Source organism: Oncorhynchus nerka, linkage group LG24, assembly GCF_034236695.1.
Source record: "Oncorhynchus nerka isolate Pitt River linkage group LG24, Oner_Uvic_2.0, whole genome shotgun sequence".
NCBI classification, from domain to species: Eukaryota; Metazoa; Chordata; class Actinopteri; order Salmoniformes; family Salmonidae; genus Oncorhynchus; species Oncorhynchus nerka.
Window position 1 is genome coordinate 31,494,121 of NC_088419.1, and position 15,647 is coordinate 31,509,767.

Here is a 15,647-nt window from a genome sequence, read left to right on the forward strand (position 1 = left end):
AGAAGTGGCTAGCCAGCTAACCATCTACAAAGGCAGAGCCAGGAGGACGTGGGGGGACGGTGAGGTGCATTGCACCGGCTGCCGACCTGACTGTCTCTGACTGACTGACCGGCAACCTCAGACATCACCGCTTCCTCCGCTCTCAATACCAACTGAGCTGCTTCAACTCCCATTACCATCCTTCAGCTCCTGTCCTGACTGACTTACTGACTTTAAAATAGTTTTTGTCTAAGTTACTTGTTTGTTTTGTGTACTGTAATTCAGCTTTTAGCTGTCAAGTACGGCCTAATAAACTACTATTAATAACAAGGTTAGCGAATGACAACAATACCAAAATGTACGTCAACACTAATATTAATGACAAAAAAACATTAACACCAATGACGGCAAACAGAAACACAATTTGACTTGCTTGCAAAGGCCTGCCATAGCATGTGTACTAATGCTAAGGCAGACTCTGTGCTATAATGGCCACCATCTCCAAAACGCCTCACCACAGTTCGATTTGATCATGTACAGTGCCTTCAGAAAGTATTCACACCCCTTGACATTTTCCACATGTTGTTGTGCTACAGCCTGAATTTAAAATTGCCTACACACAATACCCCATAATGTCAGTGGAATTTTAATGTTTTTATTTTTATTTTTAAGATTTTTGTACAAATAAATGAAAAGCTGAAATATATTCAACCCCTTTGTTATGGCTAGACTAAATAAGTTAATGAGTAAAAATGTGCATAACAATTCACTTAATAACTTAGATGGACTCCCTCTGTGTGCAATTATAGTGTTTAACACAAAAAAATGACTACCTCATCTCTGTACCCCACATATACAATTATCTGTAAGGTCCCTCAGTCAAGCAGTGAATTTCAAATACAGATTCAACCACAAAGACCAGGGAGGTTTTCCAATGCTTCACAAAGAAGGGCACCTATTGGTAGATTTTTTAAAAAAAGAAGAAAATAAGCAGACATTTAATATCCCTTTGATCATGGTGAAGTTAGTGGTTACACATTGGATGGTGTATCAATACACCCAGTCATTACAAAGATACAGGCGTCCTTGCTAACTCAGTTGCCGGAGAGGAAGGAAACCGCTAAGGGATTTCACCATGAGGCCAATAGAGACTTTAAAACAGTTAGAGTTTAATGGCTGTGATAAGAAAAAAAATGAGGATGGATCAACAACAAATATTCCAAAACATGCATCCTGTTTGCAATAAGGCGCTAAAGTAAAACTTTAAATGTGGCAAAGAAATTAACTTTGCGTCCTGAATAGAAAGAGTTTTAGGACTAGATCTGTTTTTTGTTGTTGTTGATAAACATAAACGGAATAGAGCTAAGCACAGGCAAAATCCTAGAGGAGAACCTGGTTCAGTCTGCTTTCCACCAGACTCTGGGAAACAAATGAACCTTTCAGCAGGTCAATAACCCAAAACACAATGCCAAATATACACTGGAGTTGCTTACCAATGTGACATTCCTGAGTGGCCTAGTTAGATTTTCAAGTCAATTTAAGTAAAAACTATCTGAAAATGATTGTCTAGCAATGATCAACAACCAACTTGACAGAGCTTGAAGGATAAAATAAATAATAATATGCAAATATTGTACAATTAAGGTGTGCAAAGCACTTAGACGCTTACCAGAAAGATTCTAACATATTGACTCAGGGTGTTGAATATATTAGTGTTTTATTTTTCATATATATATATATATATATATATATATAAAAATTCCAACATTTGTAAAAAAAAAAAAAAATAAATCTGCTTTGACATTAGAGTATTTTGTGTAAAAAAAAAAGAAGAAAAATGTAATCAATTTGAATCCCACCTTGTAACACAACAAGATGATGAAAAGGTCAAGGGGTTAGAATACTTTCTGAAGGCAATGTAGCTGTTGTGTGTGTATGTATAAGCTTTACCTCCAGCACAGCTTTCATTGTAGTAAGTTAATGAGGCGAGGGGCGATTGTAGTGGATAAGTTTGAATGTATCATCAGCGTGTGTCAGTGAATGGGCTTTTTTTTTACTACTGGGCCTATGAGTCAGCCTTGCGTCATCTAAGCATGTGCTACGTCTTTTAGCCCAGAGGAACGGATGTGTGTGTGTTTGTGTGATTGGATCAGTTGCACTCCACAATGCTTCAATTGTAGATATCTGAATTAATGGCTCTTTTGAACAAACACACACACACTCACTGATGTCATTCCACGTGACTGTGTGTAGTAGAAACATACAAAAAGTGTTTTTTTCCTCATTCACTCATAGAACTCGTGAGCAGTGTTCTGCAAGACCACACCACACACAATTCGTCCAGGTCCCGAGGCAGCAAAGTATTCCCAAACCATCACACTACCACCACTATGCTTGACCATTGGTATGAGGTTCTTACTGTGGAATGCAGTGTTTGGTTTTTTTCAGGCATAATGGGACCCATGTCGTCCAAAAAGTTACACTTTTCAATCATCTGGCCATAGAACTTGAGTCTTGATGATCATCCAGGTGCTTTTTGGCAAACTTGAGTCAATGTTTTGGACAGGATGGGTCCTCTTATGTCTGGCCAAAACCAAACGTTGCATTCCACAGAAAGAACCTCATACCAATGGTCAAGCATGGCAGTGGTAGTGTGATGGTTTGAGAATGATTTGCCGCCCCAGAACCTGGATGACTTGCCTTAATAGAAGGAACCATGAATTCTGCTCTGAATCAGAGAATTCTACCGGAGAATGTCAGGCCATCTGTCTGTGAGCTGAAGCTGAAGTGCAGCAAGACAAATGATCCAAAACACACCATCAAGACTACATTAAAATGGCTAAAAAGCAAAACATTTGAAGTTTTCGAATGGCCAAGTCAAAGTCCAGATGTGATCCCAATTGAGATGTCGTGGCAGGATTTGAAACGAGCAGTTCCTGTTTGAAACCCTGCAAATGTCACTGAGTTAAAGCAGTTCTACATGCAAGAGTGGACCAAAAATTCCTTGACAGTGATGTGAGAGACTGATCAACTACTACAGGAGGCGTTTGGTTGCAGTCATAGCAGCTAAAGGTGGCAGCACAACCAGTTATTGAGTGTAAGGGGGCAATTACTTTTTCCACACGGGAATTGGGTGTTGTGTAACTTTGTTAATGAAATAAATAATGCTTACATTTTTGTTATTTGTAAACTCTGGGGCCCTTTATCTAATTGTAGGTTTTGGTGGAAGATCTGATCAAATCCAGTTGAATAAATATGACTAAATAGAGAATTAGAAAGGGGTCAAATGCTTTTTCACTACACTGAAGTTCTAACTAGGCTAACACCATGGATGTGAGAAACGCTGAGTTGGTAGTGTGATTTTGTGAGAACAACTTTGAAAGTTAAGAAATGGAACTTTGCAATTGAAGAGCTCTCTTGAGGATTTAAACCTCTCTCTCTCTCTCTCTCTCTCTCTCTCTCTCTGTGTCTCTCTGTCTGTGTAGCATGACTGAGCTGGAAAAGGAAATCAATCATTTGCGCAGTGGCTTGAAAAACGTTGAGAGTGTGAGTACAGTAATTGGCCTGGTCTTCATCCTAATTCCCTCGCTGTCATCACTTTTTCTACCAATCCACACATTTTCCTCATTCATGACCCTTTTTCCTTTTTTCTCTTATTTTCTTTCTCTTGTCCTCTTTCTCTTGGTCTCTATGATTGTTTTCTCAATTCATAGTACGTCACTCCCAATGGTATGTGGATCAGGTTGGGGTCAATTCTATTTCCATTCCAGTCAATTCAGAAAGTACACCAAATTCCAATTCCACATTTTCATCAGTGAAAAGCATTGATGAGAATTAATTGGAATTTCAGTGTACTTTCTGAATTGGCTGGAATTGAAATTGAAGTAATAATAGCTGTAGTCAGTAGCAACCCTGATGTGGATTATCCTGCCACCAAGGGAACCAGTGAATATTCTCCCAGGTATCAAAGTCCACATCATTGTCAGACCTAAAGCAAGAGATTGTTTTGCTTGAGAGCAAATTGAACAGAGCAATTGGGAAAGTAGACTGGAATTCTAGGGATATCACTTCTAATTATTAACAGGTAAAAAAGCAAACAATGGGTGACCAAGTTAGCTGCAAATTTCCTCCCCTCTGCTCTGTCACTCACTTTTTCCTCTCTCTGTCTCTCTCTCTCTCTCTCTCTCTCTCTCTCTGTCCTTTTCTTTCGCTCTGTCAGGAGTTGGAGTTCCAGAAGAAGCGGCCACAGGAGGTGGGCGATAAGTTTGTGTCAGTGGTGAGCCAGTTCATCACTGTGGCCAGCTTCAGCTTCTCGGATGTGGAGGATTCTCTCACCGAGGCCAAAGAGCTGGTGAGTGTGTGTGTGTGTGTGTGTGTTTTATAGGGCCATGTGGGAATCTAAAAAGCTGTGCTTCCATGTCCATGCCTACCTGAGTATCTGACTGTGACAGTCTTAGTCTCTGATTGTGTTAGGGGAGTTTGTATGCGTGCCATGTGTGCAGCAGATTAGGGCTGCCTCAGTTTCCTCACAAGGTACAGTAGCTGTTGAAACAGGCTTCCGTGACCCCCTGGCCACCCCCTGCGAGGTGTGAGAGTAACATCAGCACACAGCATGCTGGGAGCTTCCTGTGCTGCCGCCCCTGGCTTCATTATTGGTCCCTAGGGGGCCTCAGGAGACTGGGAGAGGAAACACGCCTGGAAATGCTGGCTCTGGCTCCAATTAAACTGTTGCATTTTTATATAACATGCAGAATTGTTCACTTTTTGCTATAGAGGGTTAATGTTTGCTCTCAGATGTTAAATATGTTTAGGTGGCGCTGTGAAGATCCTCAGGCCACCGAATATCTCTAGTTGTAGTGAGCCATATACACTGGACCCAAACAGACACAAAATTCCCCTCTCCCCCAACCCCGTCACATCACCACCTGTGGCGTTGCATGCCTCATATGGCAGTGATGAACTCGCATCAAAGGCATAGTAGGAAGAGCAAAGTTAACGGTGCCCCCCACTTCACCCCATACACTACGACAAACACACGCACCCAGTTCTCATTTCTGCCCTAGGCCCAGGTTCACCAGCTGTAATCAGTAGCACATGAAATGTACGTTAATGAGGGCTTCAAAGCCTTTCTGCTGCCGCTCCGCTACCAAGGGAGCAGGACAACCCTGTTTTACAGCAGAACAGGACCCTAACCGCCACTGTCGTTGTTGTGTTTGTTGTTTTCAAACCCTAGCATTAGAAGGCTTCCTTCCTTCCTTTTAATGACGTGTTAATAATATGACACCAAACACACAGAATCAGGGGTAGTGGGTCAAAGTAAAGGAGCTGACATTACTACAGACTCATTTACTGTCGTTATACGTCTGGAGAATCTGCAATGTCCTCAATTTTTTAACCCACAAAAATGAACTCACGGTTACATGGTTAGGACTTGTTTTGTCCTTTTGGTTTTTGCAAGGTATCCTCAATGCAGTTGTTTGGGATGGGTGGTGGTTCTGTGTGGCTACAGTTGTTGTTGTTCTTAATAAATGACATGTCTGTCTAGTAGTTGTTGTTCTGTGTGCTTCTGTGCTTGTGTTGGTTGGCTGCAAAGCCTTAGCACTGGCCTGTACTTTGGCCCTGCTGCTGCACCATAAAGCTGATAAACGGTTTGCCGTAATGGCACTGTTGATGATTCTGGAGTAACATCCTCTGATAACGCAGGTCACACTATGATTTAAACACGTCTTGGGAAATGCTCTGATATAGATACAGTATATACTACTATGGTCAATATACTCACCTTTCTTCTACAATGCTCTCAGTGGTAATGTAAACCAATGTTTGGCCAAGAACAAATGCCTGTGTGGATCATAACTATTGACACACTACCAGAAATAGCAGTACTTAAAAATCACAACATATAGCCAGAAATTTATGTATGCACACATTTTTCTCAGGTCAGAGGTGGTTGCAGTAAAACACTGTTCTAGGGTCAGTGAATGTTTTAGTTAATCTCTTCTCAATCCCAAAGTTCCTGAGGGCGGTGAAGCATTTTGGTGAAGATGCTGGGAAGATGCAGCCGGATGAGTTCTTTGGCATCTTCGACCAGTTTCTGGGGTCGTTTGCCGAGGCGCGTCAGGAAAATGAGAATATGCGCCGGCGCAAGGATGAGGAGGAGCGCAGGGCAAAAATGGAAACTCAGGTGTGTACATACCTGCTAATCCCGAATTTCATTAAGATTTCCCCTGACAATTCTCCCTTATTTCAATATCTGTGCTGTTTTGATATCGCATTTAGTGCTGAAGATCGCAACCTCATTTCATTATGGATTTAAGTTACAGCTGTAGGGGTGAACATCACATTATTACAACCAATAATTACATTTTTATTACATCATATTTCACCAGGGCAATTTTCAGATTTTACATTTTTGTACCTCAAAAGAGGTCTTGAGTCGAACCAATTTCATATTCCATGCCTTTTGCTGATTAGATTGCATAACATGCATTAGGAGAGATCTGTAGGGATACATTTCAGATTAATGGGAAAGATTGGTCCCGTCCAAAATCAGCTTTCCCTCTGAGTCCTTCAACCTGTTCATCTGGCAAAAATCCTGATGTCCTTTCATTCAAGTACAGAAATCAGATAAAATGCTCAATTAGATTAAGAAATGTACGTCATGCACAAGAATACTTGGACATCAGGATATTGGGCTAGATATGGTGCCACTGCTGGTACAAGCCTTGCTCTTGGCTGGTACAAGCCTGGCACACAAGCCAATTTGCTTGTGAACACACTCAACAATGGCTAAACCAGCTACAATCTAACACTTCCCATGGCTCAACATCGTATTGGAATGTTTAATGCCAGTTTGACTGAGATGTGGAACGTAGTCAATATGCAGAACACAGGGTTGACAGGAGGAAATTGGGTGCTTTTTGAAAAATATCACATCAGCTGTTGTCGTTACACCTTTATAGCAATAGCCCTTTTTCTTCCCCCACGTCTTTCCTGTCATGATCTCTCCATATTTCCATCTACCCTACGTTTCTCTCTCAGCTGAAGGAGCAGAGAGAGAAGGAGCGGAAGGCACGGAAAGCGAAGGCCAGCGGCGAGGACGACGGCGGAGAGTTTGACGACCTGGTGTCGGCACTGCGCTCCGGCGAGGTCTTCGACAAGGACCTGTCCAAGATGAAACGCAACCGCAAGCGCATCAACAGCCAGCCAGATACTGGCAGGGAGCGGCCAGTCACCAAGCTCAACTTCTGAGAGGTCCGGCCCCCTGCCCAGCCCTCCATCCTTTGATCCACCCACTGTCCATCTCACAAGCCTATCAACTCAGACAACCCAGCCATCCACAGGCTGCTTCACCCCTCCTTTTGGCCTATACTGTCATCCGGTGGCAAACGTTGGGAGTGCACATTCTTGACCCAACAGCCTCAGAGAAATGTAAAACCATATTTCCACTCATCACAGTATAAAGTTCTGAAACATTTTGAGACATGTCAGGCTGTTAACCTCTTGAGGTCTGTAGGAGGCACCACTTCCATTGAAAACTTTGCTACTATGTGACAATAGGAGCAATTGATGAATGTGACCCAGGATAGTGAATGTTGCAAGGTGGTCTACTGTTCTTCCCACAAGATGGAACAGAAGGATAAAATGGATATAGACATTTGTCTGGAAATGAATAACCAAATACACAGAGTTTGAGGGGGAAGAAGTTTACTAAAACCAGGAAGAGGCCTCTGACAACGCGTGTTATTTTGTATTTCAGAATGGGAGAATGGACTGACAACACTCGTGTGGAGGTCACCTGGGGCGTCATTTATAACCGTTGCGTAAATTTCACACAATTCCTGCGTGCACCATTTCTGAGAAGTCTGTACACGTACAAAAAATATAGAGATTTATAAATTTAGCGCACGCCTTACATACACATTTCCTGTTATAAATCAGACCTATCGTAACATGGGGACAATAACGGCCTTTATTTACTGTATAATTTGGAACTATTGGCATTAGGCCACAGCATTTAAAATACGAATTGTTGTTCGATATTTACTTTATCAATAGATTATTGGGTTTCTATTTCCTACCTTGGTATAGACTCAGATTAAATAGGCAATGATGTCGCGCTCCTATCGCACAATTGTTTTTATTTTGCATAAACTACCGGTCTATTTACTATGTTGGCAGAATGTTTTAATCTTTAGCAATAATTTATGCTGTATCTGGAAAAGCACTGTGTCTGTTTCTGGCAGAGAAAACAATGGCAAATTGTCGTGGACCCGTCAGCAGAACGTTTTAATTCAACAATGTTTTGCATCGACTTTTCCTCAACCTAAATATACTAATAATAATATATGCCATTTAGCAGACGCTTTTGTCCAATTCTACTTTAATGCGTGCATACATTAAGTATGAGTGGTCCTGGGGATCGAACCCACTGATCTGGCGTAGCAAACGCCATGCTCTACTGAGCTACAGAGGAGCACAAATATGATGGATTGCCAGTTAGAATTGTAAAACATTTGTAGAGCAGGCTGGCAAAAAAATATGCAATTACAGTAGGCCTATTTCAATGTAAAAGATCTGTATGTCGGTATTATAAACCGCGCTCCCTATAATATTGCAAAACATATAGCCTATCTGTTTACTAGGCTTCTAGGTCCAATGAAATGGCAGATGCGCATGGTAATTTGTTCTATGTCCTTCGGGAATATGAACACATCACGGCCAGAAAAGAAGAGTAATATATTCTACAATGGTTCTGAAAATAAATAGGAAAAAGATTCCTATGTCTAATTATTTTGGATTCTAAAATTAAAAGTGATTTTTGCTCTTCTCACTACTGGCAAATGACTGCATTCTTGTTAATATGTTTTCCAGTTTTTTATGAATATGCTTGTCATCATATCGCCATTTGCAGAAAATACATGGTTGCAATACAATATTTCAACCACTAGCAGATGTACGTACGCATGGTCTAAAGTTAGTGACGAGGAGAGCACATTCTCAGTTCAAGTTAGATTTTTATGCGTGATAACTGGCACGCACACATTTTGGGGTATATTTTGTACATATGCACGGTTTATAAATGAGGCCCCACGACTTCTGTGGAAAGTCACTATTAGCTCAGACCTCATCTGATATATACACCTTTATAGCCCATGTAACCTGTGGAAACATTCTATGTCTGGATGGAATTGATTCCAATGACATTATAGCTTCACTAAACAACCCCCAAATTCATGCTGGAGCATGCTCATTCATGCTTGAACACTATTTATGCTGTGTTTAATGGCAGAATCATTGGGCAGACTGAAATGTACAGGAAACACAATTTTTCAAGGCTGGGTGTTGGAACGACATTTGGACTTGGGAGAGAAATCTAAAACCAGCGGAAGATGTATGTTGATCAACTATAGTTGACATTAAGAGGACATTTTACAGAGTGGACAAACTTTGTTTCACTTTTTTTTCCTGCTGGAATGGGGAATTTTGTATGTGGTGATTTTCTAGATCATTAATGCCCAACGTATCCAAGGATCTGAGTGAATAATTACAGGACAGGAAAATACTTTGTTGTTATCCAACAGCCTTGTCTGCCATTTCACAAAACTGTGGACGCTCATGTCAGACTCTATGCATACAGTACATACGATGTTGGTTGTTTGCCCCCCCCCCCCCACCCATATTTCATGTTGTATGTAATTAATTTAAAACCATATCCAGTCAATGCAATACTACTCAACCATTATTTCCCTTTCACAGGAGTGCCCTCCTCCAGAGTTTAACTTAATTCTCTTTCACAATTTGAGTTATCTCCATTGGGCTTCTATAATTTAAATATGGCCTTCCATTTTATGATGGAGCTGAAGTTAATAAATGGGGAAAAAGATGCAGGTTGTGGTATTTTTTATTTCAAATCAAGGTGAAGATAACATTGTCCAATGGCTGCATTCCCAATCACAGCTAAATGTGTCTATGAATGGATACATGTTTTTTTTTTTTTTTTACAAACATCAGCCTCCTTCAGTCACTTGACTACTTTAGCAGAACATTTTTGTATAGCGCCATCTTGAGGCCAATATGTGATATTACCCTATATGTTCCACCTTGGCTTTGTAGCACGACACTAACATTGATTTACACATCACCTTAAAGGGAGGCTGAACTGACTGATTTCACCACAGTTTTCCTCCTCATAGGAAATGTAACTCCGGAGATGAGATTCTGTCATGGGGTTGTGGTTTATAATAATATATGCCATTTAGCAGACACTTTAAAGTGTGCATACCGCAGGTTGGTGCACCTTAATTGGGGAGGACGGGCTCGTGGAAATAGCTGGAGTGGAATGGTGTCAAACACATGTTGTAGGCACAATGCATTGGTAATGGAGGGGGATGTGTTTTTTCATCCAATACAACTGTTGGATTTTCAAATACAAACAGCGGGAGGTCTCAACCCCCAGGGGGAAAAAATGTTTGAGAGAATCAAAGTTCAAACCATTTTTGCGTGTATATTGCACCAACAAACTGACTCCTGTCCAGACCAGTGTGTCACAGCTCTTCCATCGCTTTGTACCAGGCGATGACTGGGCATGACTGAAATCAAAACCCAATCCTCAAATATCCAAGAAATCTGAGACATTGTTTCCTTAAAAATACTGACTTTATGACCAAAGTCATCCTACTTAACACTTTTTAGTTCATTTTGTGTTTATGACCACTACAGGACCGGAGCAAACTTTTATATTGGACACCTGCTCATGGAAGTTGACCTTAACCATGCAGATGTTTGAGGGAATTCCAACAGCCTTGTCTGCCATGTCTCTCATGTCAGACTCTGTGCATACAGTACACACAATACTTATGACCATTACCGATGCTACATAGGCATTCAATGAGCGATGGGTTTTTTGTGTGTTTTTTTTTTTACAATTTATTTTCAATCTGATATGGTCCTTTGCTTGGATGGAGATGCACTCAAAAGTGGTTGTGGACACTGGTAGCTGCTCCTATTTCAGCAGGAAACCAAGTTTTAGCTTGTCGTCACTTTCCTGCACAAAGCTGGCCACGCCAGTGTAGTGTGCTCTGCCAGCCACCTCAACGACCACAGCCTTGAAGTCTCCACATGTGGTGTCCTGTGCAAAATGGACAGAGAAGTAATTGGGTGCCTTCCAGGTAGACAATTATATAACTTTGTTTATGCTTTAAATAGAATCTGCATAAAACTGAGTTTACCATACGATTATTGTACTAGTTTTGGGTAAGCTTTTGTGTGTGTCAAATATCTTTGCTGAATAATTGGTGCAATGATTGCCATGTCAACTGCAGAAAGCAGCAACAAGTCAGTGGCCTTCGATCAAAGTGCTGTGTTTTGCAAAGACGCAGTTATCAGTATCCCCCCCCATGTACAGTATGCTCTTATTTGCTCCTCTGCACCTGCAGCACTTTATTTGCTCCTGCAGCACTATCAGGTCTGCATAGTGCATACAGACCTTCTGCTATCCTGAAATGAATATCAATATAACAAGAAAAATCATACATTTGAGATATCATTGTGTTAATGAAACAAAGCTTAATTGAAAACTTCCAAAAAGGCTAAGAGGCATGAACATATATTGGAGACAGCCCTAGTACCTGAACAGCTTTGCCAGTGAACAGAGATCCTGTGGCCCCACTCTGGAAGGTCCTAGTCTGGTTGAGTTGGATGAGGCCTTTATGGTACTGGAGAGCCACACGGGCAGTGACCCCTGAACCTGTAGGGCTTCTGTCCACCTAGCCCATGTGATGTGTCAGAGAACCAAAAAGGAAACTAAATCAGACCACAATAATGAAAGAAGTCTTGCTATAGTTGCAATTAACTTGAACTCTTCTAATTTTAATATCAAAATGACTCATTTCCAAATCAGTCATCTTCTGTCTCCAATGTTTATCTATGCTTGCCTTTTACATTTCTTTTAAACCTTACTTCAAATCATATGGTGATATGACAGGTAGCATGAACAGTGGCTTCTGTTGAAGGCTACTGCACCGTGGCAGGATTTAAAGTTCGTTGTACCTGGGCATCTGCAAACACACACATGTTAGCAGTGGGCTCTTGGGAATAGGCATCTTTTCCATCTGTGAGGATGGTGCCATAGAGAAAGGCCAGGTCCTCACTGGTTGGGTGATGCAGTTTTACCTAGGGGATCCACACATTCACCGGGTTATTCATCTCCTAGGTTGAAGGATTCAGGACATTGAGGTGAACATTGAGTGGCTGTTAAACTGCAAATTTACAGTTGGGCTAGAACAAATCTTTACCTGAGATTTGACAGAGTTGGTCACTGCAGTAGCTGCATCCACCAGATCCCTGGTCTTGGACTTGTTGATGTCCAGGCCAAATCGCTCTGCACTTACAAATGCGTAGAATGCTCCTCCGTAGCTTATATCAACAGTGACTTCATCATGCCCAGGCACAGTAACAATTACATCTGACAAAAAAGAGATTTAGCCTTGATAGCCAGAGGCAGCCAGCAGTGTAAAGTAATTTGAGATGGTGATACCTTGTATTCTACAGGACACAGATCCATATTTCCTCATTGCAACTCTATATGCAATATTACTATGTATTGAAATGCTTGTCAGCAAAGAATGCAACTTACCAGTTGCAAATGCAAACGCTGGAACACTGTGGAACCTCACACCTCCGGTTTTACCATTGGAGTACTCCACAAATGCCTTAACCAGGCCACATGGACAGTGTATATTCACCTGCGTCTCTGGCGACCTTGGCTCTTGAACAAGTTTGTAGTCTACAGCGAACCTCCCAAGAGCGATGACTGCATGGCCACACATGGTACTGTAACCTTCGTTGTGCATGAAAAGAACCCCCAAGTCGGCTTCAGGTATCTCACTCTCCACGACCAGGGCTCCGTACATGTCATAGTGTCCTCTTGGTTCGAACATCAACACTCTCCGTAGGTAGTCCAGATGCTCTCTCACGTAGCGCCGTTTGGATAGCACACCCTCGCCTTTTACCTCTGGGTAACCACTAAGGATAATGCGCAAAGGCTCTCCACCTGTGTGCATGTCAACCACAGAGAGTACCGATCCTTCGTGGGGTGGAAGCTCCATCTGATTTCAACAAAAACATTCAACCAGAAGGTTTGCATGCAATTTTCTGTGGTGTAATAATTGATCACTAGGTAATGGGAATGCAACAATATCATCCATTGGGTTTATCTACCTCAGGTTAGGGCCCTGTGTTTTGCCAATCATATAACACAGTAATATTTGCTCCTGTATTTGAAGCCTAATCCAGAAATTAGAACTACATAAATTCAAACAATGGTCTAAGGATTGTGCTGGACCATCTGACATGAAAATGGGACAGTTTGATGAAAAAGTTTTAAATAAAAGTTCAAATATAGCAGGGTTGGGGTTAATTCCACAAATTCAATTCCCTCTCCCTGTAAATTCCAAACAAAAACCATTGATTTAAAAGTTTAAACAATAGAGTTCTGTGCACAAGGACTACTTCCAACAATTTCCACAGAATATTTTACAAAAACACTTTCACAGGAAGAACTGTGCAGATACGAAGTTTGGTAACAGAACAAAACTAAAGGAGATTTTGCCGTTAATGTCTCAAATTGAGGGAGCGTGCAATTTGCATGCTGACTGCAAGAATGTCCACCAGAGCTGTTGCTAGAAAATGTCATGTTCATTGCGCTACCATAAACCACCTACGTCATTTTAGAGAATTTGGCAGTACGTCCAACCGCAGACCACGTGTATGGCGGTGTTGGCAAACAGTTTGATGATGTCAACGTTGTAAAAAGAGGGCCCCAATCGTGGCGGTGGGGTTATGGTATGGGCAGGCATAAACTACGTACAATTAACACAATTGGATTTTATCTATGGCAATTTGAATGTACTGAGATACCATGACCAGATCAAGAGGCACAATGTCGTGCCATTCATCCACCGCCATCACCTCATGTTTCAGCATGATTAATACATTGCCCCATGTCGCAAGGATCTGTACACCAGTCCTGGTAGCTGAACATGTCCCAGTTCTTCCATGGCCTGCATACTCAGACGTGCCACCCATTGAGCATGTTTGGGATTGTCTGGATCGCCGTGTACGACTGCGCATTCCAGTTCCCCACAATATCCATCAACTTCCCACAGCCATTGAAGAGGAGTGGGGCAACATTGAGCATGTTTGGGATTGTCTGGATCACCGTGTACGACTGCGCATTCCAGTTCCCCGCAATATCCACCAACTTCACACAGCCATTGAAGAGGAGTGGGGCAACATTCCATACGCCACAATTAACAGCCTGATCAACTAACTATATGCTAAAGATATGTGTGGCCCTGCATGAGGCAAATTGTGGTCACGCCACAGACTGACTGGTTTTCTGATCCACGCCCTTACCTTTTTTTTAAAGGTATCTGTGACCAACAGATACATATCTGTATTCTCAGTCATGTTAAATCCATAGATTAGGGCCTAACAAATATATTTATGTTGACTAATTTCCTTATATGAACTGTAACTCAGTAAAATCTTTGAAATTGTTGCATGTTGCCTTTATATTTTTGTTCAGTTCAGAATGAAGTGTATTGAATTGAGTAAAAAATATATAATAACACCTACAGATAGACCGTATGAAACACCATTCAAAACCGTTTTTCAAGGTAGTCTATGATGTTAAAAGTAGTTCGAACTATGCTATTAGAGTGCAGGGCATGCGTAGAGTTGTTTACCTACTTTCTTAGATCCAATCCTGCTATTTACGTTCATGGAACGCTGCTTAAATTTCCGTTCCTTTCTTTCCGGTATTCAAATGTAAACTTCAAAATAAAAGTCAAAAATACGTATTTTTTTTATCAATGGCTTCTAATATTATTTCAAGCAAATGTGATAAATGATTAATGAAAACAAGAAGAATTTGGGATTTCAATTATTTTATACCAGTAAGAACTCATTCAATATTGAGACTGGTATTTATTGGCCTGTAGCAGTGTTGTCACATGATATTCCCAGCAGGCAGCGCTGTTAACACGTTCCAAAGACCTTGATTCTATTTGAGACAGTTTTACATTGCAAACTCTACTACACCCAAATTTAAAAGGAAAGGATTGGGTACTGGTGTGGATAGACAAAATCAACATGCATTTGCATGGCTGGTTTGGGGCCGGTGATAGGTTTTGTTTACACGAAACAGTATCCCTTTCTGAAGGTCATGGACGCATTCGAGCAGATCAATTTTGTCAAGTCCTTTACCATCGTTGGTCACAGTCTTTCAAAGTGTGTTGCATTCTGGGGCACTTTTTTAAAAACTTACGCCTACATGTTGACTGCATGAACGTTACACAAATCATGTGATCAAAGGTCATGACTGCAACCGTGAATCCCAAAGTGTTGTGAAGAAACTCCAAGGATGATTTAACAGAGAGTGGCGATGGGCTTTAATAAACACATTAACTTCTGGACACACTCCCGACTTGATCGATGCAATTCATGTTCCACTTTTAAATAATAAAACGAGAATGAAATGGTTTTACAAGATATTAACCTCCGTAACTGTTAAACATTTAATTTGGGAAGTATATCTGTTAAATGTGTCAAGTCTCGAAATCAGACATATAAGCATGTGACACATAATTAGGCACTCCTCTAAA

At 41.2% G+C, this 15,647-nt stretch overlaps 2 protein-coding genes across 3 annotated transcripts in view; one reads left to right on the forward strand and one right to left on the reverse strand.

Moving 5' to 3' along the window:
- Window positions 1-9,865, forward strand: part of LOC115107854 (disheveled-associated activator of morphogenesis 1-like) — a 119,821-nt gene extending 109,956 nt beyond the window's left edge. Inside the window, 4 exon segments of the mRNA XM_029631543.2 lie at window positions 3,465-3,525; window positions 4,199-4,330; window positions 5,993-6,163; window positions 7,021-9,865. Coding sequence (XP_029487403.2) covers window positions 3,465-3,525; window positions 4,199-4,330; window positions 5,993-6,163; window positions 7,021-7,230 — 574 coding nt within the window. The 3' untranslated portion in view covers window positions 7,231-9,865.
- A 2-nt stretch (window positions 9,866-9,867) lies between these two features.
- On the reverse strand, window positions 9,868-14,840 carry LOC115107855 (trans-L-3-hydroxyproline dehydratase). 2 transcript variants are annotated; one of them, XM_029631547.2, is made up of 6 exons: window positions 14,734-14,840; window positions 12,617-13,088; window positions 12,276-12,445; window positions 12,031-12,153; window positions 11,610-11,747; window positions 9,868-11,110 (listed from the first exon to the last, which is right to left on the reverse strand). In XM_029631547.2, the coding sequence occupies exons 1-6, from the start codon at window positions 14,764-14,766 to the stop codon at window positions 10,985-10,987; spliced, it is 1,062 nt and encodes a 353-aa protein (XP_029487407.1). In that variant the 5' UTR covers window positions 14,767-14,840; the 3' UTR covers window positions 9,868-10,984. The 2 variants fall into 2 exon arrangements, with proteins under 2 accessions (XP_029487407.1, XP_029487410.1); XM_029631550.2 differs by having other exon boundaries at window positions 14,730-14,801.
- Window positions 14,841-15,647: the final 807 nt, after the last annotated feature.